The sequence below is a fragment of the Hyperoodon ampullatus genome (genome assembly GCF_949752795.1).
Source record: "Hyperoodon ampullatus genome assembly, chromosome: 3".
NCBI classification, from domain to species: domain Eukaryota; kingdom Metazoa; phylum Chordata; class Mammalia; order Artiodactyla; family Ziphiidae; genus Hyperoodon; species Hyperoodon ampullatus.
The window spans coordinates 127,406,754-127,432,716 of NC_136916.1; the positions used below are offsets into that span (position 1 = coordinate 127,406,754).

Here is a 25,963-nt window from a genome sequence, read left to right on the forward strand (position 1 = left end):
GTTTGAGTCCAGGAGATAGGTACTGTCATATGCTGGAGTTGCCTCAGGAAAGAAAAGCTGAGACAAGAGATTACAAGTAGATAGTTTATTTTCAGAATTAATCCCAGGGAAGCCGAGTAGGGGGCTGTGAAAAGTGACATAGAGGAGGAGAAAAACCGATACCACAAAGTGTTATTATGCTAGTCACTGCTGAGGGTGACTGGGGCTCCATTCTACTGGGACCCTCTAAGGAGCCATGTAGAATATGTTACAGAATTGCCTGACCAAGGGGACATGTATCGACTGGATCCTACTCCCTATTGACCAAAAAGCTGCTTTTCAAACAGCAATTAGTACTCTGCTGTAGAAAGTTTAGTTTTGTTGTAGAATCTAAAGTTTTGTGCTGTGACTCTATTCTCAGGACCTAATAAAAGATCCACACAGCATCTGTGTCCAACACCAAATCTGCTAGATCATACTGCCTGAGTAGCGAGGCAGTTTGCACTAAAACCGGGACTTGCTGCAGAGCCCTCTCTTCCTCTGAGTCCTACTTGAAAATCATAGCCTTTAAAGTTGCCTGATAAAGTGACTTGTAGTATTTCCAAATGTAGTATATGCAGCTCCTAAAGTTCAAAAAAGTTTACCATATGCTGGACCTCCTTAGTGGTGGGCTTGTGAGGAGCAACAACTTTTTTATAACCTTAGATGGAATGTCCTAGCATGCCCCAGACCATCAGACTCCAGAAATCTTCTCCAATTTGACGGACTACTAATATTTTGGTACTGTATTTCTCATCCTCTGGCATGTGTCTATCTTATATGGCATCCAGAGTACTTGCTACTTCCTGTTCAAAAGGTCAAAATGACATGATATAATCAACATAATGGACTAGTATAATGTTATGTAGATTATGAAGATAATCAAATTCCCTGTGCACTATAATGTTACAGAGAGTGACAGAGTTCATCCTGACCCAGGGCAGAGCAGAGCTTCTTCTTGAGAACTGAAAAGCATTCATTTATCAGATGACTAGCTATATACCAGCTAGTATCAGAGGTGTGTCAATTTGTTCCAGTGCAGACACTACATCTGGCCCAGATTACAGCTAGCTCAAAATACATTAGTTAAAGCCAGGCATATGACCAAAACCAACTTCAATGGGAGAGTAAATACTCTACCTACTCTACTGGGTTACCTGCAATTGTGTAGTGATGACAGTAATAGCTGAGAATTATTAACTTTATAGAATAAATTATTATTTTGTATCAATAATGGAATCACAAATATGGTGATGATTGACTAAGTATTTACTTTTTGCTAGGTACTCCACTAAATGATCAACATGTATTATCTCATTAAGTACACTGACTAACGTTGTTTTTGCAAGTATCTGGAACTGTATGATAAATGTTTCTTCTAAGCATCAGGACTGTCCATGGAATTAAACAAATGATGAACTCTGAAATAACTGCAAATGGATTCAGATCTCCTGAGGAACAAAAATGACCCTTTATATTCATGAGGATTTTTATTAAATTAAAAAAAATCTTTGGTTAATGCTGATGTACTGGGAATAAAATGTATCAGTAGTTTTGGAGTAAAGTGTTGAACCAAAAGAGGCTTTCCATATCCTACATTAAAAGTAATGGTAACAAAACTATTTGAAGGTGTGACATCAATGATCAGAAAGGCTATAAGAGCTTTCTCCTAAACAGCTATGGTGAGTACATTTCCTCTTGTAACCATCCTTAATAAAGATGTATGTCACCAGGGGATGAGACTGTGTGTGTGTGGCGGGGGGGAGACTGTGAAGTTACTCACTGATATAAAATTTGTGATTAATAAATTTTTGCATACTTCTCCTAAACCCTTTCCCATATTCTATCCAAAGATACATTGAAAAAATATTAGGTGTTTCAGTTGGAGAGTCTCTCACATCATGCAGAAAACAGGTCCAGTATGTCAAATATCCTATTGTTTAAATCATTTACAAGAGGACTATATTCATAATTCATTTGTTATTGGTGTGGTAATATTGAGGGAGAAAGAACAGAGGAAGGAGAGAAGAAGGGAGAGAAGAAATGAAAGAAGGAAGGAAGGAAAAAAGAAAAGGAAAGAAAAAGGAAAGAAGGAAAATTAAGAGAGTAGGTAGCAAAATCCTGAAATTATGGATATCCAGAAGTAATATTAGATTGGTAGATTTACTGACAAATCCTTGTCTCCTTTCTTTTTTACCTTCCCACATACTTTTATAATAAGCCCTCCTTAAATGAGGTAGTCTGAACACAGTTCTAGTCCTTGCAAGCTAAAAAAAAACTAATTAACAGAGATGCAAAAGCTCTGCAGTGCATTAAAACACAAAAATATTGAAATTTATTGAAATGCATTTAATTTAGAAATGCTAAGAACCTTTTTTTAAAATTTACTTATTTCAAATATGTTCGACGTTGGAGTCAAAATATAAATTACTTAAAAATAATATAAAGCCAATATATATTTTATTATGTACCAATATAATGCTTACTATGTACCATGTATATATGTATATATGTGTATATACATAATATATGTACATATATATTTACACATACATTTAACTTTTGAAAGGAGTCTATGATATAGATAAGATGGTTAGCATCATCGTTATTATATAGATAAGAAAACTGAGGCACAGAGAACAGAGAGGTTAAGGAACTTTCCCACAGTCACACTAGTAGTCATGATGGATCCTGGATTATATACAGGCAGTCCCCAGTACCATGCTCTTAACCACTGCTATGTACTGACCTTCTTCATTTATTTTATTTTAAAGAAAATTTTAAAGAATCTAGAAAAAAATGCTGCCTTAAATACTTGTAGAAATGGAAATTTTTATGACTCGTTGCCACAGGAATAGGCAACAGATTAAGAAATCTTCTGAAGAGTGAATGAGGAACTTCTCTCTTTCACTACATTATCATATTTAGATTAGATATAGGAGTAAGAAAGTCATTCCAGCTTCATGGTATCAGCCAAGAAAAATTATCCTCAGGACCAGATGCCAACAGCATACCCTTTAGTATTTGGACAGGATGCAAAGGCCCAGCTGTTCTGTCAGCCTTCCTTATACAGTTTGTCGACAAAGAAGAGGCCTAGTTAATTTTCCAAATATGCAATATAAACTGAAACGGATTCACCTGCAAACACCTGAATTACTTCTAGGAATGAAGAAATAATAATACTGAAATAATAAATTTTTCATAGGCTCATAACATATTGAAATGTTTCCAAAAATGGAATTTCTCAGGAAAAATAAATAAGGCAATAACCTACTTCTGTTTTTCAGAACTACTTTTGGATTGGCCAGAGCTCAAAGATTGCATCCAGATTGCTGAATCACGAAAGGGAAGATGTATGGAGAAAATAAGAAATGTCTAATATTAAGGGAATGTAAGGATGAAGATAGAGGGAGAGGAATGGGATGACTTAAAAACAAAGATAAGTTGCATTTTTAAGTAAAATTTGAAGTTCAGAAGCTGCAGAACTTGGTACATTCATTGTGGGAATAATGAGAGCATCAATGAGTCTTCTCTTGTGGCTTCTTTTAGGTTTACTCGGACCTTCCTACTTTGATCCCAACTTTTTTACTCTGGAATTTTTATTCTATGTATATAAATTAAGAAAATCAAATTATAACAACACTAAACTTTCTTTGGGATAATATTCTTTAGTTAGTGTTATCATTTTTTTAATTTTAATAAAATTATTTTCATTGGGCTATACTGTTTTCTGCATAAATCTGAAAATAAAAATGCTTTACATATTAGCTTCATCTACATCACATTTTAACAATTTTTGCTTCTGTGCTTATATATTTAGTTTTGCAATCATTTTTTCTACTAAGTCTAATTATATTGGGTCAAATTTTCTGTAACTCAATTTTATTGAGACAATTTTATTCTTTAATAAATTTTCAGTTCTTAGCATGTGTCATAATTTGCAATTTTAGCCACTACAGATTTTAATATTTTTCAATATTTTTCAATAAATTTTCCTAGGTTACTTTTACTGTTTTCCATTTTATCAGCAGCATAAGTTTTATAAAACATATTTCACCATTTCAGTTTATTTATGGTCTTACCAATCTGTGCTTCATTCTGTGAAGTTCATATGCTTATTTTTATTTGTTCTTCAGGGTCAAAATTGTATAGTCAAAACATCTTTGAGGATTAAAGAGTTAAGGATGACAGGACCAAAAGACAAGATAGAAATGATGTGAGACTTTATAATCTCCACATTGTTCTTTACTTTCCCATATAGAGTCGTGTTAGCTGGATTTTTTTTTCTGTAATACAAATACTTAAAATATGTAACTTTGTCTACCAAATGAGACTTCTTTTCCATCACAGTGTTTGTGTTTAATACCAATCCATATTTTGAACCAGTCAAGTTAAATATATGACAATAAGAATTGACAATTAATGAATAAAAACATCCTGAATATTCTGTATCTGAATTAAATTTTTACATCATAGATACATAGCCTAACTATACTATCTTATATCTAACCCCTTTTTTCACTCCTACAAGCTTTTTCTTTGCTCATTGTTTGTAATTTTAGTGCCCTTTGAAAGTCTCAATTTCTGTTCCTGCTACTAAATTAGCTATGAAAGCTGTAGCTGCTGACTCTTGAGAACCTGAATTCATACAGCACCTACAAACATTTGTTTTTTGAGGTTTTCTATGAATATAATGACTAGGAGTAAGGAAAGTACATGTGACCTCGTTCATCACATTCTTAGAACAAATGCTTCCTCCACTGCAATTATGTCATCGTGAAATCATGTTCCACATTCTAAAATAAACTCATTGCCATATGAATTGTTATCTGACTGAGATATTTTTGTAGTTGTCTTTTTTAACAGTCTCCTTAGAAGTGTCTTTTAAATTTCTCACAATACCAAAACAAAAATTTCTTTTTTTTTTGTCTTATGCACATGAATACTTCAAGCTTGAATGTTCAGCAGTCACTACTCTTATCCTGCATTGCACACATACTTGAATTTCACACACACACATACACACACAAACACATTTTTAGCTAAATCATCTAAAATGTACACTTTTTGACTTCCAAGAAAAGTCAAAGAGAGTTTTCCACAATATCACGGTTCGGGACTCACCTGTGGACGTGGATGTCCTGTGACCAGACAGGTCAGTTCCAGGGTTTCTCCTTCCCGTATAGTGTAGACCCTTTCCGAGTAGCGCTCCTCCTCAATGTTACAGGCCAAGCCTGAATGCACAATACGAACCGTCGGGGGAGCTGTCGAGTCAGGAAGAAGAGAGACAAGATACATAAAAAGATAAGCAAACTGTCTTCCCCTGATCATCATGGTTGTTACAGCAATTCTTATTAGACTTTACCACTTTCAGATCCATCAGTCTTAACACTTTGAACATCCCCAAGGAATTAAAGATTTTGCCAGACAGAAAACTTCAAGTTTACCTTACAGTCACCAACACAGTCTGAAAATGGCAAAGGGGAATAGGGTAATGGGAAAAATTGGTGATTCAGGAAATCACCATCATTACAAGACCATTGATAAAACTTGATTGTTAAAATGTGATAGTTCCCTTCCTCTCTGAAATCTAAAATTTAATATAGTAAGGGATGTTGTCCAAAAACTAGGTAGTGCAAAAGAAAGACCATCAGAAAGGAAAAATGAATGTGAATTAAAGACATTGCCATTTTTCTATTAATTTTATAAGTCCTGTGGTGTAACTAGGGAGCTAAAGAATAGGAAGATTTGGTTATTAGGAATTGAACACCAACTTAGTTTTCAATATTTATAGACTCCTGTATTAATATGAGCTAAAGATAATCACTGAATTAAGCCACTGATGAAGGCCATAAATCACTGATGTCTAAGTATAAAATTCTGATTCAAGACAGACTTCTCATGAAACTGTCCAAATTCCATAATATAATTTTCTACGACTTCAGTGTCACATGGGCCTATAAAACTTGACTAGCATTCATTGACTTACATATCATTGGAAACGCACTGTATGCAAAAATTCTTTTGGTAATGAGAAATACTTAGATAATAAGATAAGCTTCTTGTCATCAAGGAGATTACTGTGACTAGCTTCAAATTGGAGATCATCCCCATTTGTGAATTCAGCGTTTTTGTTTGTAATACATTTGGAGTGGAGGCAAAAAGTTTGTCTTACTTAAAGGCAAGAGGGAAATCTATATCTACATGTAAGAACAATGATATCAAGAATTTCCTGAGAGCGATCTCCGCCTGAACAGCAGTATTATCAGCAGAGGCTATAGTTGCTTAAAAATTAATGTGGGCATATTTGGAATTTTTTATTTAACATTTAAAAGACTATGAATCCTTAGGTAGAAAACGTGCCAGATAACTTCAGTCAGAAATTATTGCAAGAGAATCACAAGACTAAAGACAGATTCTCCGTTGGAAATGCTAATTCACAAACATGGCTAATGTTACCTTCTGGCCTTTTTTAAAAAAAAAAAAAACAAATTGAGAGGAAACTATAGCTATAATCCGTGCACTTTTTTCCCCTCTTAACATAAAGTGTTCTCATGTCATTACAGTGGCTTCATAACATGCCATCCTTTAGATGTATAGGCCGTACTACCTTAATCTATGCAGCCAGCACCAAATGTCAGGAATGTCAGTTCCATAGAACTGCCCCAGTAGAAGCACTGTTGTCCTGTTTCCTTGGCCCTCTGACCAGTGAGTATGTGTAAGGTTCTTGTATCTTAAAGCTGTTGGATGGTGTTATATAATTTCTGCTCTGCTTCTGCCAGCGTCGTGACCATAGGCAAGTAACAGCAAATTTCAGCCTCTCTTGCCCTCTATAGCAAAGCCTATTGGGTTTTGTGCTTTTGCCTTTTCCTCCAGCTTAACCACCCACTAGTCCCAACCTGTTAAACTCCATGTGTACACTGAGGCGCTCTAGCCGACTGGCGAGTAAAGACTACAATGAGTAGGCTGCCAGAGGGGCCTGAGTCTTAAAGGCTTAAGGCCCAGGCCGCCTAGGTGAGAGGTGAGGTCAGGGCCCAGAAACCACCCACAAAGAGCGTAAACTGACTGCCACTGGGGACCTAGCTGGTGCCTGGGGGTACAGTACCACTTTAAGAGCAGCTTGTTATGGAAACCAAGGTTGTGGTTGTCAGAGGGGAATCCAGGCTGAGGTACCCGGGGGGCACCAGGAAGATTGAACTTGACTGTTCAAGGCGCAGGAAAGCTTAGGAAACAAATGCAGATGGTTTGTGTTTTTACATATCTGAACAAAACTAATGTGTGATTGTACCAATTAAGGACCTTGTGTAACATGATTTAGGATTATATTTATCACTATTGGTTTAATTTGTTATGTAATAAATATATCAACAGTTACCTGGAATCTGAAAGTAGCTTAAAAGGCAAAGGCATTCGACAACATAAGCAGAAGTGATGTTCTAGACTCCCCCGGTTACCCTGCTAAACACATTGCTTTGATAACATGACTTTTAACCCTTTTAATATTGTGGTGACTGCTTCTGGAAATGTTTTCCTATAGTGTATTTCTGTTTTTTGCTTTTAAAGATTGGTTCTGCTTCCTGTATTGTTTTCTATGTGTGCAATTTCTTATGGATCTATATGTAAAAAACGGGGTATAATTCTATGAGGAAATGAAATATGGTTTATACCTTCTATTTTCAAAATTCCAAATTTCTTATTGTACTCCAAAATAACTGAAAACAATCAGTTAATTAAAAAGCACCTATTAAAAAAATAAAAATAAAAATAAATAAAAGACTATGAATCCTATAAAATTTGCAGATAAATTTGGTGATTTTATGGAGGAAATAAAATGATTATAAGTCCAACTTACAGGAAACTTTCTTTTGGGAAAATCTGTGTTGTGAAAGTAAAAAAATAATAGTTTCCAATATCTAATAGTTTGTTTTACATAACAAAAATGTGTAGAACACTCAGAGAGTTTAAGAACTGAAAAGGGCATATTTTGTTATTGTTCTTAATTTCAAACTGAAAGATAGAAAAGCCTACTTGTAGATAATAAAACAACCAGCTATTTCCATTTTTTTTTCTGGATATCCAAGCAGAGTACTGTTCTTCAACCCTCAAATTCAGGATCCCACTCTTCAATACCCAGTATCAAGCAACATGTAAAAAACTGCCAGCAGCTGGATAAGAATGAATAATATATTTAGAAAAGTAGTTCTTACATTCAGTATGCATAATAAACTCCCCAGAAACTTGTTTAAAACATAGATGTCAGAGGTATACACAGAGACTGCTGTGTCTGCAGAAAACCCCTGGAATCTGCCTTTTTACAGAACATCCCAGGTGATGACAATGACAGTGCTACTCAGACCAGATCATTAGAAATAATTTTCTAATGGCTCTTATAAATATTTGTTTATTAAAGGAAAATACACCATGGGATAAAATGTCCTTTTCTTTTAATTTTTTTCAAGTAACTAAACATCATGTTATGCATCTTCTCACTGGTTTAAAAAATTAAATAAACCAAACAATTTTTTAAGTTTGTTTAAAAACTTAAACCAAATAATTTTTTGGTCTATAAAACCAATTTATCAAAAATTTTCTACCATGTCTTCAGACTCTGTCTAGACACTGTAATAATTTGCCTAGTTTTAAGACATTAGAAATCATCTGTAGTGTTTATCTGGGTATTCTGATATATTTCACACAAGGTTTCCTACAAATCATTTCCTATAGTGATCAAATTTAAACTTCAGTTTAGACAAGTAATACTAGAAAGCTACTTATTTTAAAACATCTGGCATACAACTGTATACATATTATGGAGGCGAACAAACTAAGGACAATCAATAAACACTTGCAAAATATAAATAGAAAATTGTTAAGTAAAAAAATAGAGATTCATTACCTTAAAATATATTCCTTTGCCAAATTTAGCCTAACAAGTGATAGTCCACATGTTTACTAATACATCTAATTATATAGTAACATGACATCTTTTCCAGATTTACACTTATTTTTGTTTTAATTTCAAATCAATGAATAGTATTGTTATTTTTAAGACATACTTATTATGCAAATAAGTAACTTCATTTAAAACATTTAAATTATACAGTAAGCACACTGTGTTCATCTACAAGTGTAAATTTTCTGCTGTTTTCTTCTGTATTTTAACACATTCTTGGAAAAGGTAATTGCCTATATATTGTAGTCATTATGAACCTACCACCTATCTTATAGGAGGGTAGAATATTCTACCAAATTATGAATGTTAAAGATGTATTTTTCCTAGTATGCATTAAAATATATGATCAGTACTTTAGAATCTCAATGATAAGGTGAAAATTTTGGAAGCTTCTTTTAACTCTTTTGGTCTGCAGAAAGGTCAACTGAAAAGGCCCTAGAATTCATCCAGGTCAACTCTCTTTATTTCCAAATTAGGGAAGGAAAGCCCAATGACATCAGATGACCTGACTACAGGCTTGCAGCTAGTTGTGGCCTAAATGAGACCAGGACCACTGGTCCTAGGCTCTTTTCACTACCTCATGCTATTAAAACTATGCCTGGCATAGTTAAAGTAGGGTTAAATAACTCCTAATCTAGACCTAGACTACACTGGGGGAATAAAAAAGATTGAGAAACAGTTCATGAAGTTAAAGCACCATGACTAGATCAGCACTATAAACAGTATAATTATTCCAAACTTAACCAGTGTAACATTGTCCCAATTCACCATCCTGTCTCCAGTCCCTATCAAATCCATGAAATCTTACAATTTCCCAAATAATATACTGTAACTTCTTTTTTCATCATGTTGTATTCCTGCGTAAGAATCTATAATGTCTCCCTATGACATTTCACAGAGTCCAAATCACCCCACATGGCATTTAGGTGCCCTGTAAATGGTCCTCATACTGATTCCAACCCAAAATCCCACTTCTCTGTAACAACAGCCCAACATCAGTGGGAAGATAAAGAGCACTGAGAATTCAAGTGTCTTTGATCATGATGTTTCCCCATCTAGAATTCCCACACTGATCTTTGGACCAATGTTGCTGAAAGCTTCGTGGATTAGTTAGCAATGATTCTCTTCTCTTTTTTCCAGAAAATCTGTATTGCCCAGTGATTCTCCTTTTTCTTAACATTCTAACTTGATAGGAAGCACCTCATTACAAGGATGAACATAATTTTCAGCATCTATTCCATATCACATAATTCATAGCACAGAGTAGGTAATTAATAATTAATTTATAATTTTAAGCATATATCACTATAAGGACTCTAACCTATTTTAGCAAAAATATTAACCATTATGGCACTGAATTTGCCTACTTTAAATATATATGCAATTTTCAGTACTATATCTGAAACAAGACATGTTTTATCCTCTGCCCTGTCAGAGAAAACCTCAATTCATCATCCTGAAATTGGACTAAGGGTCATGATCCCCTTTGCCCTGTAGAGTCAGCAATGAATTAAAATGTTAAAATATTACAAGAGACTTATATTCATCCAAATTTGCTTGCAGTAAGCCAAATCCCATTACATAAAATCTTTCTAACACTAATCATATCAACTCCCTTAATTTGAATAAACTGGATTTGGGTTCAAGAGGTGAGCCTAAAAGGGCAAAAGAGAGACATTCTTTTATCTTGTTAGAGTATGCCCACAGTCAAACCAAATTCTCACTGTATTCTGTTGGAGAAAGAACACAAATTCTTTCTTATTCTCCAATGGCAACAGCAAGAGCATTTTTAAGCCTTTTATATCATATACAGATTTTCAAACATTTTCAAACATATATTTATTGAGCAACTGCTATAGATCAGGCACGAGGCCATGAGGATATGAAGATTAATGCTGTGAGCTGTGCCCTCTATGGGTTTATAGCCCATTGGGTCTGTCTTATATATATATATATATATATATATATATATATATAGATAGATAGATAGATAGATAGATATAGATAGATATTTAAATATATATATAAATAATACAAAAATAATAAAATTCCAGTTAGCAGAATAGATATTCTAACAGAAGGAAGTGAAAAGACCATAACAGGACAAAGCAGAAGCTGACTAAATCTGCCTGGCGGATTCCAACAGGTTTCATGAAGCCAGTGACATTTAACTTAGGTTTGGAAAGACGCATGTGGTGAAAGGAATTCCAGAGAAAGGAAATAGTGTGTTCAAAGGCATGTCTATAAGAGACTGCCTGCAGTGTTTAGGAAATAACTACATGAACATGTGGTCCACATAGTTTATAATATACTCCAAACCTTGACACCAGTGCCACTCTCTCAATTTGCCATGATGTCTCCAGACATAAGAGACTGTATAGCCCTGTGAATGGAAATGATGGGAGAAACCTACTTGAGAGTTCTTGTTAGACAGGACTTGAGGATTGACTGATGTGGGAGCGAGGGGGCAGGAGTTAAGATGACAGTGAAGTTTATATTTTGGTTAAATAGGTGAAAGATAAATTTTTAAATAGAAAATACTCTCTTGATCACTATGGACTCCCCATTATTCACAGTTGGGAGAGACTTAAGATGAGGGACTCTGAGCCCAAATCATGGAGGGCTTTGTTAGAGTGAGGACTTAGATGTGAAGTGTTTTTGAGGGAGAAGCTTTTTCCATGTTTTCTGAAGGACATGCTGTTATTAGCCAGTAATAAGTTTGGTATTAGGAGTTTTCTCTCTTCTAAGAACCCCAAGCAAGAGCATTGTACTTTGGTAAATCCTTCAAATCCCTGGTCCAACTACTCTTTGGGAATTCAAGTTGCCAGTAAAATCTCACCACTATGCTACACTAGGTCAAGGTAACTTATGTTCTTGGCGCAGGTCACAGATCCCCTGGGATAGCTAGTGTGGAGAGAGGGAGCTCACAGAACCTCTGTTAGAAGCTCCAGTGAAGATATCAGTGAGCCACCCTGCACCATCATCTCTCACACACTCTAGATTCTGTTCAGAGACAGAGACTCAGAGACAGATAGATAGAATGTCTCACACCTTTCTACTCTCATGTGGCCAGAGATAACAGAACTAACACTATTGCTTACACCATTCTCTTAGCAGGATCAGTTTTGCTTGTAAAGCAAACAAAACAATAATCAAATTTCCTTCTATTTTTCTACTGGTCTAAGTGATTACTTGATTTGATAAAACATTTATCAGTTTTCTATGACATCTTACATTTATCTAATTAACATTGCCAATAATTGGTCTCTTCTGCTTATTTCACAATTCCAATGTAGCACATGTGAATAGTACTTCTAAAGCATGGTGTCTTCCATTCTTATTTTCTCTCTTTCCTACCTGAGTTACTAGTTTAAAATACTACATGAGTCATCTCCTCCCTCCCTTTTTCACATTAATCTCCCAATGTGACTTTTAAGTTAAGTATTGTGTATAAAGGTATAGTCTATAATTATCCCTCTTCTTGTAGACAACTCTTTTGCCTAATGTCTTTTGCCTTAGGCTCATTATATTATATATTTTAATATCAAAAACTCAGATAGGGGGCTTCCCTGGTGGCGCAGTGGTTGAGAGTCCACCTGCCAATGCAGGGGACACAGGTTCGTGCCCCGGTCCAGGAAGATCCCACATGCCGCGGAGCGGCTGGGACCGTGAGCCATGGCCGCCGAGCCTGCACGTCCGGAGCCTGTGCTCCGCAACAGGAGAGGCCACAACAGTGAGAGGCCCGCGTACTGCAAAAAAAAAAACAACAACTCAGATAGGGAAGGGGAGAATATGAAGATTTGGGAGAGTAGGTAAAATTTTAGAATTAGATGCTGACGTTGAGCTGTCCAACAACTGAAAAGTTGTTGCTGCATATAAAATTTAGAGCTTTTAAATGGTAGTCGATGGTTGAGAGCAATAGAATAGACGAAATCTCTAAACAGAGCATGTAGAGTGAGAAATTAAGAGGATAATGATAGAACTGCAAGGAATGTGAATTCTTGATAGAGAATTGGTGTCCATAAGATTAAGAATACAGAGAGGCCAAGAAAAGAGACTCAGAGGTAGAAGGAAAACAAAGAAAATGTAGTGCTTTAAAAGTTACACAAAGAGATGCTCAAGAAAGGTGAACTGTCCAAAACTGTCACTTACAACAGATTTGTCAATTAGGAGGAGCGTAGACAAAAGGTCATTGCCAATGATAGTTAGGAGGGCACTGGTGAATTTCAAGTGAGATTTGGCTGTAGAACAATAGGGGCAAAAGATGAAGGAGGTGAATTTTGAGAAAGAGAAAAGTCTTAGCAGGTCAAACCAAGCTTCAGGCAAAAAGTAAAACTGCACCCACACGTAAAAAGAAATGATAAGTATAAAACAATAAGTATAAAACAGAATATTTTAACAATATTATACCACCATCTCAGGACTGCAAAGACTAATTATTTACATTATAAGAAAAAAAACATAATGTTTGTATTTCCAACATAAACTGTAACTTTTACCAATACTATACTATTTTTCTACTATCCAACATTCTTTTAAAATTAATTTTCCCTAAAACCTGACTTTCTTTTTTCTTATCTTTTTGTTCTTTTACTCTTACAAGTTTAACTCTGCTAACTTCTGTACCAAATATGCAGAAATCTCTCAAAATGGTCTAATCTCTTCCGTAAAAAAAAAAAAAAAACATGGTTAATCCTCACAGAACATAAATATGCTTACTCTCTCCCATATTAAAGAATGGAGACAAAACAACATTTATCCTCCCATCAACAGGCCTCCTCTTGCCTTTCCTTCACAGCCTAGTGAATAGAAATAATGGTACCCACTCTATGTCATACTTCCACACTTGCTTTGCAATCCTCAGGCCACAGCAGTCTGTCATCTGCCCTATCATTTGTATTTATAAAAGAATAAGGCAGGAATATAGAAGACCACTTTGCTTAACTGCTAATTTTTTGTCATTATTTTGATCTCTTACATCTCCTTCAGTCTTAGTTTACCAGACTTCATTTCTATGCAACTATGAGGATATTTTGAAATTATACACTTGTTCTACACTTCAAAACAATAACAAAATATTATTACCTCCCACTATTATTCTTACAACCATGAATAGAATCATATATCGAAACATGCAGATAGCAGAATGTTCAATTTATATGTCCATTCCAACAATTTCCTCAAAAAATAGTTAAAATCCTTCTGTCATTGTCATTTAAATAATCCCAACTAGGACAGTATCTTGATACACAATTTACAGATTATTTTTAATCAGCTTTTAGCTCATTTGAGTTGTTTGATTCCATTGGTTATTTTGAATTAACTACAATTTCAGCATCAATGTGAATTTACTTCCCTACCTCTTTCTCCTCATCCCTCATACTTGGTTAATACTGTACTCCTGTCCACTGGAGGGAAATACATTTTTATCTTTAATTTGATGAGTTATAAAACGAAAGTACTAAGATCATATTGATATTCTGGATTTAATCAAAAGAAGATCATATCTACCTCAGTATGACTTTGGTGAAAGGCTCTAAATATGAAAGATTTTGGATATTTTGTATTATTTCCTCAGCACACGTTGAGTAGCACTGTTATAAATTAATTGAGCTGCCCTGAGAGACTCTGCAGAGCCCAAAGTAAGGTAAGAAGATTAAACCCTGAAGCCCCTGGTTCTAGAAAGCAGCTATTAATTTTTCCTAAATAACAGAGGTTGATATGATTTTTTAGGTTAGTGTTAGCCAAGAATTGAGAGCAAAGAGCTTGACTTGCTTAAATTTTTAATTTAAACGTAAGTTAGCTGTTATATGCAATAGATACTATTTAAGATGGAAGAACGTTTGTCACTGAAGAAAATGACATTAAATAACAATATAATTGTGTTCATGAAATTTTAAAGTTAAACAAAAAAAGCCATAATGAAATTTAAATTTTAAAGTTAAAAACAATGATAGGGCTTCCCTGGTGGCAGTGGTTGACAGTCCGCCTGCCGATGCAGGGGACACGGGTTCGTGCCCCGGTCCAGGAAGATCCCACATGCCGCGGAGCGGCTGGGCCCGTGAGCCATGAAACAATGATAAAAGCAATAATGTTTTTGTGTAAAAGAATTACCTTGTAATGTCATCTTTTAACATTCTCGAGTCAAGGTACTAACTTTACAAAAAACTGAATACATAACGGCAAAATATTAATCTGAATTATCTTCCACAAAATGACATATATGTGTCCTATGCTTCTTAAATGAAACAATATAAAATTTTTAAATATTACTAAATTAAGGTTTTTACATTAACAACTTCAGATTTCATCAGAAATAAGTTTTTTTTTGTTTTCATCTCAAAACATCACCTATTAATTCCTAAGGCTAAAACTTCAAAAACCCTAGTATGTTTTATAGATTTAAAAAAATATAAATTTCACTGAATCTAAGGTACTTAACATTCTTTTCAAATTCAGCATTTGACAACCTCTGACACGCGTGCTGGAGAGGAACCATGTGCCCCAAAGTCTGACATAGACATCTGCATCTCTACGTGGATGTTCCTACCCCAAGCCCTTCACTATGTTCTTCCCAGTATTTTCCAGAAGAAACATATGAAAGCAATATTTGAAAGGTTATCAAATATTTCATTAATCTCATATTTTGCTCACAAAGGACTTGACTGAACTAAGCTGTGTGCTATCACTTAAAGGTAAATATTGCGGTGAACTGGGCTTTCCCCAAGTAGGTAGGAACGTGAGATTCTATACACAAGTTCCTTTTTCTATATTGGATCCAATGCCACATCCTGAATTGTCTCCATCTAAAGGTTGAATCATATTTCTATCTAATCAGTAAATTTTAGGAGGGAAAAAAAAAAAAACTACTCCATAAATTTTGGCAGCTAGGCCATAGACTGTCAGTACAAAAAAAAAAAAAAAACTGACATAAACACAAGGGAGTCACCTCTTTTATGGTACCATTCTTTATGTGCTTTGAGTCATGATGGAAGCAGAGTAAAGGATGCAGAGAAACTATTATAATGCTACAAGAGGGGGCAGCCTTTAATCCTTAAAACCTTTGATTAGGTTTTCCCCCTCTAAATCAAACTTGTGAAATGGTTTCCTCTTACTAATGTCTGAAGCTATGGCCATCAACAAAATGGCCATCATCAAAAAATCTAGAAACAATAAATGCTGGAGAGGGTGTGGAGAAAAGGGAACACTCTTGCACTGCTGGTGGGAATGTGAATTGGTACAGCCACTATGGAGAACAGAATGGAGGTTCCTTAAAAAAACTACAAATAGAACTACCATATGACCCAGCAATCCCACTACTGGGCATATACCCTGAGAAAACCATAATTCAAAAAGAGTCATGTACCAAAATGTTCATTGCAGCTCTATTTACAATAGCCAGGAGATGGAAACAACCTAAGTGTCCATCATCGGATGAATGGATAAAGAAGATGTGGCACATATATACAATGAAATATTACTCAGCCATAAAAAGAAACAAAATTGAGCTATTTGTAATGAGGTGGATGGACCTAGAGTCTGTCATACAGAGTGAAGTAAGTCAGAAAGAGAAAGACAAATACCGTATGCTAACACATATATATGGAATTTAAGAAGCTATATATCATGTGGTCAGTGAACCCTCCAAAGTTCTTGGAACAAAATCTTCCTGTCTCTCATGAATTATCACAGCATCTTATGAGATCAGTCAGGACTCCTGAACCCACAGGTACTAATTACATCATTTTTAAACCCTCTGGACTGAAATGTATACCTAAATGTACTCACCCTTCTCTAGAATTAAGAGCTTCTCAGCTTTCTTGGAAAGAAATACAAAGCGCCCCAGCAAATACTAACTAAAATGAAATTAGTGTCATCATTGTGCTCCAACCTTAATCACAAATTGGGTATTTAGAGACAGCTATTATTTCTTCCAGTCTAGCTAATCAACAAAACAAATGAGATTTACTACAGAATATGCCAAAAACGAAAACTTCAATTTGCTTCTCCAAGAGTGGCAATGGCAGGCAGAGGATTTCGAGGATCTGGCCTGCCAATTTCTCCATTGTTTCTCGCCATTGAGAAATCACTGCTGCTGCTTGTGACTAGCCCCAAGAAGGACAAGATCCTCAGCATGTCACAAAAATGTCTTTCAAACCCCAGAATAGAGGAATCAGTGTGATAATGACACACACCCAGAGTCCCCTTCAGAACTGGGCAGAAGAGCAATTATCACAAAGCAAGAATGATTCGTACTCCACCAGGCAACACTCAAAGACTAAGAACTTAGCAAACACCGGGAACCTGTGCAAAGCTTGTTATTTATGACAACCTCTAGTTCTATCTAAAACCATAAAAAGTATATTTTTAATTTCCATTTGAAAATATAAGACATCCCCAGTGAAGGTTAGTGAATATTCAAAGTTTAGTTTCATCTACAGTTCTGTCTTATTCTAGAAAAAAATTGTGTTATATATATTAGGTTTTTTTTTTTATTTTGCCATGCTGCATCCTCATTTTAAAAAGGACAGACATTCCTTTGTCTTTAGAATTTCGGGGGAAAGAACAGAATACAAAAAAAGAATTATCAATCATTTATAGTCCCATAGACAAAGAATATTTTTATTAAATTACTTAGTACCATAAGAGTTCAAAGTAAAAACATTTTTCTAAACCACAAAATGTGAAACAGAAGCACTTATTGGTAAATATCATCACTCAACCTCTAATTTTTTATTTAGGATTGACAATTTCAAAGAAATATACTCAGGAGCTGAGGAACTGCCCAAAATTTCTGTTCAAACAATTTAATTTCCATCTGTCTGAGGATGAAGTTTTGAAATTGTCCCTGTAAGTATCTCAGTGGTTCACGTGGCAACGTGACACGGCATTCCCCAGGAAGGCTCTTAGACCTGCCATCACCCAGATCCCCTACCATCAGGTCCCAGGGGCTGGACCTCCCACTCTCTTGCTCAATCACCTGTGCTCCTTCAGTTTGCCATCGAGCAAGACTCTGTGCTCAACTTTAAATAATTTCCACATTCTCCTAAATGAACTCATAAATACCCTTTCTAAGAATTGTCATAATTGTTATTAATGTTAGGATTTGTTAATAAAACAAACAATATGAGAAATCTGCAGTGTCACAAAATCTTAAAATCTTCAGAGTAGTAGCAAAACAAATGGGTGATCCACAACGCTTAACAAGTACACAAGATTTTTAATTTTTTTACCGTTAACGTTTTTCTATTACAAACTTCTAATTAATAGTATTTCCTTAATTTTTTTGAACAAACAAGGAATACATAAAAATATATAAATAATTGCTTGTAGTCATAGCCCGTTACGTTAAATACAAAATTGTTATGCTTAACTTCTCACAGCACCATTCACCTAACTTGAAATGTTATGCTTGAAATTCTTCTAGTGTTCTCTGCAGAACTGATGAGATCATATCTGTTAGATGTTAGATCAAATAAGTTATTCAGATTTTAAGGTGTCCGGGTTGTAACACAGCTGAGTCAGTGCCTTTCAAAATATACTTCCAAAGACAAGTGGCCTACAAACATGTTCAATGTTATTCAATCTACCTAATTTTTAAAGAAATTTAAACCAAGAGGAGCATCAAGATGGCTGAAGAGTAAGATGGGGAGATCACCTCCCTCCCCACAGATACATCAGAAATACATCTACATGGGTACTGCTCCTATAGAACACCTACTGAACGCTGGCATAAGACCTCAGACAGCCCAAAAGGCAAGAAACTCCCCACGTACCTGGGTAAGGCAAAAGAAAAAAGAATAAACAGAGACAAAAGAATAGGGACGGACCTGCACCAGTGGGAGGGATCCGTGAAGGAGGAAAGGTTTCCACACACTAGGAAGCCCCTTTGTGGGCGGAGACTGCGGGTGGCGGAAGGGGAAAGCTTGAGAGCCGCAGAGGAGAGTGCAGCCTCAGGAGTGTGGAGGGCAAAGCGGAGAGATTCCCGCACAGAGAATCGGTGCTGACCAGCACTCACCAGCCTGAGAGGCTTGTCTGCTCACCCGCCGGGGTGGGCGGGAGCTGGGAGCTGTGCCTCGGGCTTTGGTCGGATCCCAGGGAGAGGACTGGGGTTGGCGGCGTGAACACAGCCTCAAGGGGGCTAGTGCGCCACAGCTAGCTGGGAGTGTGTCCGAGAAAAGGTCTGGAACTGCCGAAGAAGCAAGAGACTTTTTCTTACCTCTTTGTTTCCTGGTGCGCGAGGAGAGGGGGATTAAGAGCTCTGCTTAAAGGAGCTCCAGAGACGGGCGCGAGCCACGGCAATCAGCGCAGACCCCAAAGACAGGCATGAGATGCTAAGGCCGCTGCTGCCGCCACCAAGAAGCCTGTGTGCAAGCACAGGTCACTATCCACACCTCCCCTCCGGGGAGCCTGTGCAGCCTGCCACTTCCAGGGTCCCGGGATCCAGGGACAACCTCCCCGTGAGAACTCACAGTGTGCCTCAGGTTGGTGCAACGTCACGCCGGCCTCTGCCACTGCGGGCTCGCCCCTCACTCCGAACCCCTCCCTCCCCACCGCGTGAGTGAGCCAAAGCCCCCGAATCAGCTGCTCTTTTAACCCCGTCCTGTCTGAGCAAAGAACAGACGCCCTCAGGCGACCTACACGCAGAGACGGGGCCAAATCCAAAGCTGAACCCTGGGAGCTGTGCGAACAAAGAAGAGAAAGGGAAATTTCTCCCAGCAGCCTCAGGAGCAGCAGATTAAACCTCCACAATCAACTTGATGTACCTTGCATCTGTGAATAGACAACGAATCATCCCAAAGTGAGGAGGTGCACTTTGGGAGCAAAGATATATTATTTTTTCCCCTTCTTCGCTGTCTGTGAGTGCGTATGTGTATGCTTCTGTGTGTGATTTTGTCTGTATAGCTTTGCTTTCACCATTTGTCCTAGGGTTCTGTCCGTCTCTTTTTTTTTTTTTTAACTTTTTAAATTTTTTCTTAATAATCAATTTTTATTTTAATAACTTTATTTTATTTTATTTTATTTTATCCTTTCTTTCTTTCTATTTTTCCTCCCTTTTATTCTGAGCCGTGTGGATAAAAGGCTCTTGGTGCTCCAGCCAGGAGTGAGTGCTGTGCCTCTGAGGTGGGAGAGCCAACTTCAGAACACTGGTCCACAAGAGACCTCCCAGCTCCACGTAATATCAAACGGTGAAAATATCCAAGAGATCTCCATCTCAATGCCAAGACGCAGCTTCACTCAACGACCAGCAAGCTACAGTGCTGGACACCCTATGCCAAACAACTAGCAAGACAGGAACACAGCCCCATCCATTAGCAGAGAGGCTGCTTAAAATCATAATAAGGCCACAGACACCCCAAAACACACCAACAGACGTGGACCTGCCCACCAGAAAGACAAGATCCAGCCTCATACACCAGAACACAGGCACTAGTCCCCTCCACCAGGAAGCCTACACAGCCCACTGAACCAAACTTAGCCACTAGGGACAGACACCAAAAACAATGGGAACTACGAACCCGCAGGTTGAGAAAAGGAGACCCCAAACACACTAAGTTAAGCAGAATGAGAAGACAGAAGAACACACAGCAAATGAAGGAGCAAGATAAAAACCAACCAGACCTAATAAATGAAGAGGAAAGAGACAGTCTACCTGAAAAAGAATTCAGAATAGTGATAGTAAAGATGATCCAAAATCTTGGAAAAAGAAGAGAAAATATAAGAAACGTTTAACAAGGACCTAGAAGAACTAAAGAGCAAACAAACAATGATGAACAACAAAATAAATGAAATTAAAAATTCTCTAGAACAGATCAATAGCAGAATAACTGAGGCAGAAGAACGTATAGGTGACCTGGAAGATAAAATAGTGGAAATAACTACTGCAGAGCAGAATAAAGAAAAAAGAATGAAAAGAATTGAGGACAGTCTCAGAGACCTCTGGGACAATATTAAATGCACCAACATTCGAATTATAGGGGTCCCAGAAGAAGAAGAGAAAAAGAAAGGGACTGAGAAAATATTTGAAGAGATTATAGTTGAAAACTTCCCTAATATGGGAAAGGAAATAGTTAATCAAGTCCAGGAAGCACAGAGAGGCCCATACAGGATAAATCCATGGATAAACACAACAAGACACATATTAACCAAACTATCAAAAATTAAATACAAAGAAAACATATTAAAAGCAGCAAGGGAAAAACAACAAATAACACACAAGGGAATCCCCATAAGGTTAACAGCTGATTTTCAGCAGAAACTCTGCAAGCCAGAAGGGACTGGCAGGACATATTTAAAGTGATGAAGCAGAAAAACCTACAATCAAGATTACTCAACCCAGCAAGGATCTCACTCAGATTTGATGGAGAAATTAAAACCTTTACAGACAAGCAAAAGCTGAGAGAGTTCACACCACCAAACCAGCTTTACAACAAATGCTAAAGGAGCTTCTCTAGGCAGAAAACACAGGAGAAGGAAAAGACCTACAATAACAAACCAAAACAATTAAGAAAATGGGAATAGGAACATACATCTCGATAATTACCTTAAATGTAAATAAATTAAATGCTTCCACCAAAAGACACAGACTCGCTGAATGGATACAAAAACAAGACCCATATATATGCTGTCTACAAGAGACCCACTTCAGACCGAGGGACACATACAGACTGAAAGAGAGGGGATGGAAAAAGATATTCCATGCAAATGGAAATCAAAAGAAAGCTGGCGTAGCAATTCTCGTATCAGACAAAATAGACTTTAAAATAAAGACTATTATAAGAGACCAAGAAGGACACTACATAATGATCAAGGGATCAATCCAAGAAGAAGTTATAACTATTGTAAATATTTATGTACCCAACATAGGAGCACCTCAATATATAAGGCAAATACTAACAGCCATAAAAAGGGAAATTGACAGTAACATAATCATAGTAGGGGACTTTAACACCCCACTTTCACCAACGGACAGATCACCCAAAATGAAAATAAATAAGGAAACACAAGCTTTAAATGATACATTAAACAAGATGGACTTCATTGATATTTTTTGTACATTCCATCCAAAAACAACAGAATACACATTCTTCTCAAGTGCTCATGGAACATTCTCCAGCATAGATCATATCTTGGGTCACATATCAAGCCTTGGTAAATTTAAGAAAATTGAAATCGTATCAAGTATCTTTTCCGACCACAACGCTATGAGAATAGATATCAATTACAGGAAAGGATCTGTAAAAAATACAAAAACATGGAGGCTAAACAATACACTACTCAATAACCAAGTGATCACTGAAGAAATCAAAGGGGAAATCAAAAAATACCTAGAAACAAACGATAATGGAGACACGACGACCCAAAACCTATGGGATGCAGCAAAAGAAGTTCTAGAGGGAAGTTTATAGCAATACAATCCTACCTTAAGAAACAGGAAACATCTCAAATACACAACTTAACCTTGCATGCAAAGCAATTAGAGAAGAGGAACAAAAAGACCCCAAATTTAACAGAAGGTAAGAAATCATAAAGATCAGATCAGAAATAAATGAAAAAGAAATGAAGGAAAAAAATAGCACAGATCAATACAACTAAAAGCTGGTTCTTTGAGAAGATAAACAAAATTGGTAAACCATTAGCCACACTCATGAAGACAAAAAGGAGAAGAGTCAAATCAATAGAATTAGAAATGAAGAAGGAGAAGTAACAACTGACACTGCAGAAATACAAAAGATCATGAGAGATTACTAAAAACAACTATATGCCAATAAAATGGGCAACCTGGAAGAAATGGACAAATTCTTAGAAATGCGCAACCTGCCAAGACTGAACCAGGAAGAAATAGAAAATATGAACAGACACATCACAAGCACTGAAATTGAAACTGTGATTAAAAATCTTCCAACAAACAAAAGCCCAGGAGCAGATGGCTTCACAGGCAAATTCTATCAAACATTTAGAGAAGAGCTAACACCTATCCTTCTCAAACTCTTCCAAAATATAGCAGAGGGAGGAACACTCCCAAACTCATTCTACTAGGCCACCATCACCCTGATACCAAAACCAGACAAAGATGTCACAAAGAAAGAAAACTACAGGCCAATATCACTGATGAACATAGATGCAAAAATACTCAACAAAATACTAACAAACAGAATCGAACAGCACATTAAAATGATCATACACATGATCAAGAGGGGTTTATTCCAGGAATGCAAGGATTCTTCAATATATGCCAATCAATCAATGTGGTACACCATATTAACAAACTGAAGGAGAAAAACCATATGATCATCTCAATCGATGCAGAGAAAGCTTTCAACAAAATGCAACACCCATTTATGATAAAAACCCTGCAGAAAGTAGGCATAGAGGGAATGTTCCTCAGCATAATAAAGGCCATATATGACAAACCCTCAGCCAACATCATCCTCAATGTGAAAATCTGAAGCCATTTCCACTAAGATCAGGAGCAAGACAAGGTTGCCCACTCTCACCACTCTTATTCAACATAGTTTTGGAAGTTTTAGCCACAGCAATCAGAGAAGAAAAAGAAATAAAAGGAATCCAAATTGGAAAAGAAGAAGTAAAGCTGTCACTGTTTGCAGATGACATGATACTATACACAGAGAATCCTAAAGATGCCACCAGAAAACTACTAGAGCTAATCAATGAATTTGGTAAAGCAGCAGGATAAAAAATTAATGCACAGAAATCTCTTGTATTCCTATACACTAACGATGAAAAATCGGAAAGTGAAATTAAGAAAACACTCCCATTTACCATTGCAACAAAAAGGATAAAATATCTAGGAATAAACCTACCTAAAGACCTGTATGCAGAAAATTATAAGACACTAATGAAAGAAATTAAAGATGATACAAACAGATGGAGAGATATACCATGTCCTTGGATTGGAAGAATCAACATTGTGAAAATGACTCTACTACCCAAAGCAATCTACAGATTTAATGCAATCCCTATCAAACTACCAATGGCATTTTTCACATAACTAGAACAAATATTTTCACAATTTGTAGGGAAACACAAAGACCCCGAATAGCCAAAGCAATCTTGAGAACAAAAATGGAGCTGTAGGAATCAGGCTCCCTGACTTCAGACTATACTACAAAGCTACAGTAATCAAGACAGTATGGTACTGGCACAAAAACAGAAAGATAGATCAATGGAACAGGACAGACAGCCCAGAGATAAACCCATGCACATACGGTCAACTTATCTTTGATAAAGGAGGCAAGAATATACAGGGGAGAAAAGACAGCCTCTTCAATAAGTGGTGCAGGGAAAACTGGACAGGTACATGTAAAAGTATGAAATTAGAACACTCCTTAACACCATACACAAAAATAAACTCAAAATGGATTAAAGACCTAAATGTAAGGCCAGACACTATCTAACTCTTAGAGAAAAACATAGGCAGAACACTCTATGACATAAATCACAGCAAGATCCTTTTTGACCCACTTCCTAGAGAAATGGAAATAAAAACAAACATAAACAAATGGGACCTAATGAAACTTAAAAGCTTTTGCACAGCAAAGGAAACCATAAACAAGACCAAAAGACAACCCTCAGAATGGGAGAAAATATTTGCAAATGAAGCAACTGACAAAGGATTAATCTCCAAAATTTACAAGCAGCTCATGCAGCTCAATATCAAAAAAACAAACAACCCAATCCAAAAATGGGCAGAAGACCTAAATAGATTTCTCCAAAGAATATATACAGATTGCCAACAAACACATGAAAGAATGCTCAACATCATTAATCATTAGAGAAATGCAAATCAAAACTACAATGAGATATCATCTCACACCGGTCAGAATGGCCGTCATCAAAAAATCTAGAAATAATAAATGCTGGAGAGGGTGTGGAGAAAAGGGAACACTCTTGCACTGTTGGTGGGAATGTAAATTGATACAGCCACTATGTAGAACAGTATGGAGGTTCCTTAAAAACCTACAAATAGAACTACCATACGACCCAGCAATCCCACTATTGGGCATATACCCTGAGAAAACCATAATTCAAAAAGAGTCATGTACCAAAATGTTCATTGCAGCTCTATTTACAATAGCCAGGACATGGAAGCAACATAAGTGTCCATCAACAGATGAATGGATAAAGAAGACGTGGCACATATATATAATGGAATATTACTCAGCCATAAGAAGAAATGAAATTGAGGTATTTGTAGTGAGGTGGATGGACCTAGAATCTGTCATACAGATTGAAGTTAGTCAGAAAGAGAAAAAGAAATACCGTATGCTAACACATATATATGGAATCTAAGAAAGGGCAAAAAAAAGGTCATGAAGAACCTAGGGGCAAGGTGGGAATAAAGACACAGACTTACTAGAGAATGGTCTTGAGGATATGGGGAGGGGGAAGGGTAAGCTGTGACAAAGTGAGAGAGTGGCATGGACAGGTATATACTACCAAACGTAAAATAGATAGCTAGTGGGAAGCAGCCGCATAGCACAGGGAGATCAGCTCGGTGCTTTGTGACCACCGAGAGGGGTGGGATAGGGAGGGTGGGAGGGAAGGAAGGAGACGCAAGAGGGAAGAGATATGGGGACATATGTATATGTATAACTGATTCACTTTGTTATAAAGCAGAAACTAACACACCATTGTAAAGCAATTATACTCCAATAAAGATGTTAAAAAAAAAGAAATTTAAACCATTAAAGTATTTGTTTTTGCCAAAGATATTGAAAAAAATAAATAAATGAAACCTAATGTTGGAGTAAGCTTGAGGCAATGTATACCTTCATATTTGGTAGATGGGAATCAGCACACTTATTGGAGGAAGCAGTTTGCCAATTTAGATTCCAAATGTAAAATATATATAACATTTGGGCTATCTCTAAAAAAAACTGACTAATGAGACAAATTGCCAAAAGCTACAGAAGCAAATATTTCCACTACAATACTTATAAGGGAAAACCTGGAAACAATAGCCTATAT

General features: G+C 36.5%; 1 protein-coding gene across 2 annotated transcripts in view; it reads right to left on the minus strand.

The window, feature by feature from the left end:
* The window catches only part of MDGA2 (MAM domain containing glycosylphosphatidylinositol anchor 2), a gene marked incomplete at both ends in the record, with an annotated part of 734,576 nt that overhangs the window by 481,481 nt on the left and 227,132 nt on the right, over nucleotides 1-25,963 (minus strand). For both annotated transcript variants that reach the window (XM_079699828.1, XM_079699829.1), the window contains one exon: nucleotides 5,143-5,282. In XM_079699828.1, the coding sequence (XP_079555954.1) occupies nucleotides 5,143-5,282 (140 nt within the window). The remainder of the gene's footprint in view (nucleotides 1-5,142; nucleotides 5,283-25,963) is intronic.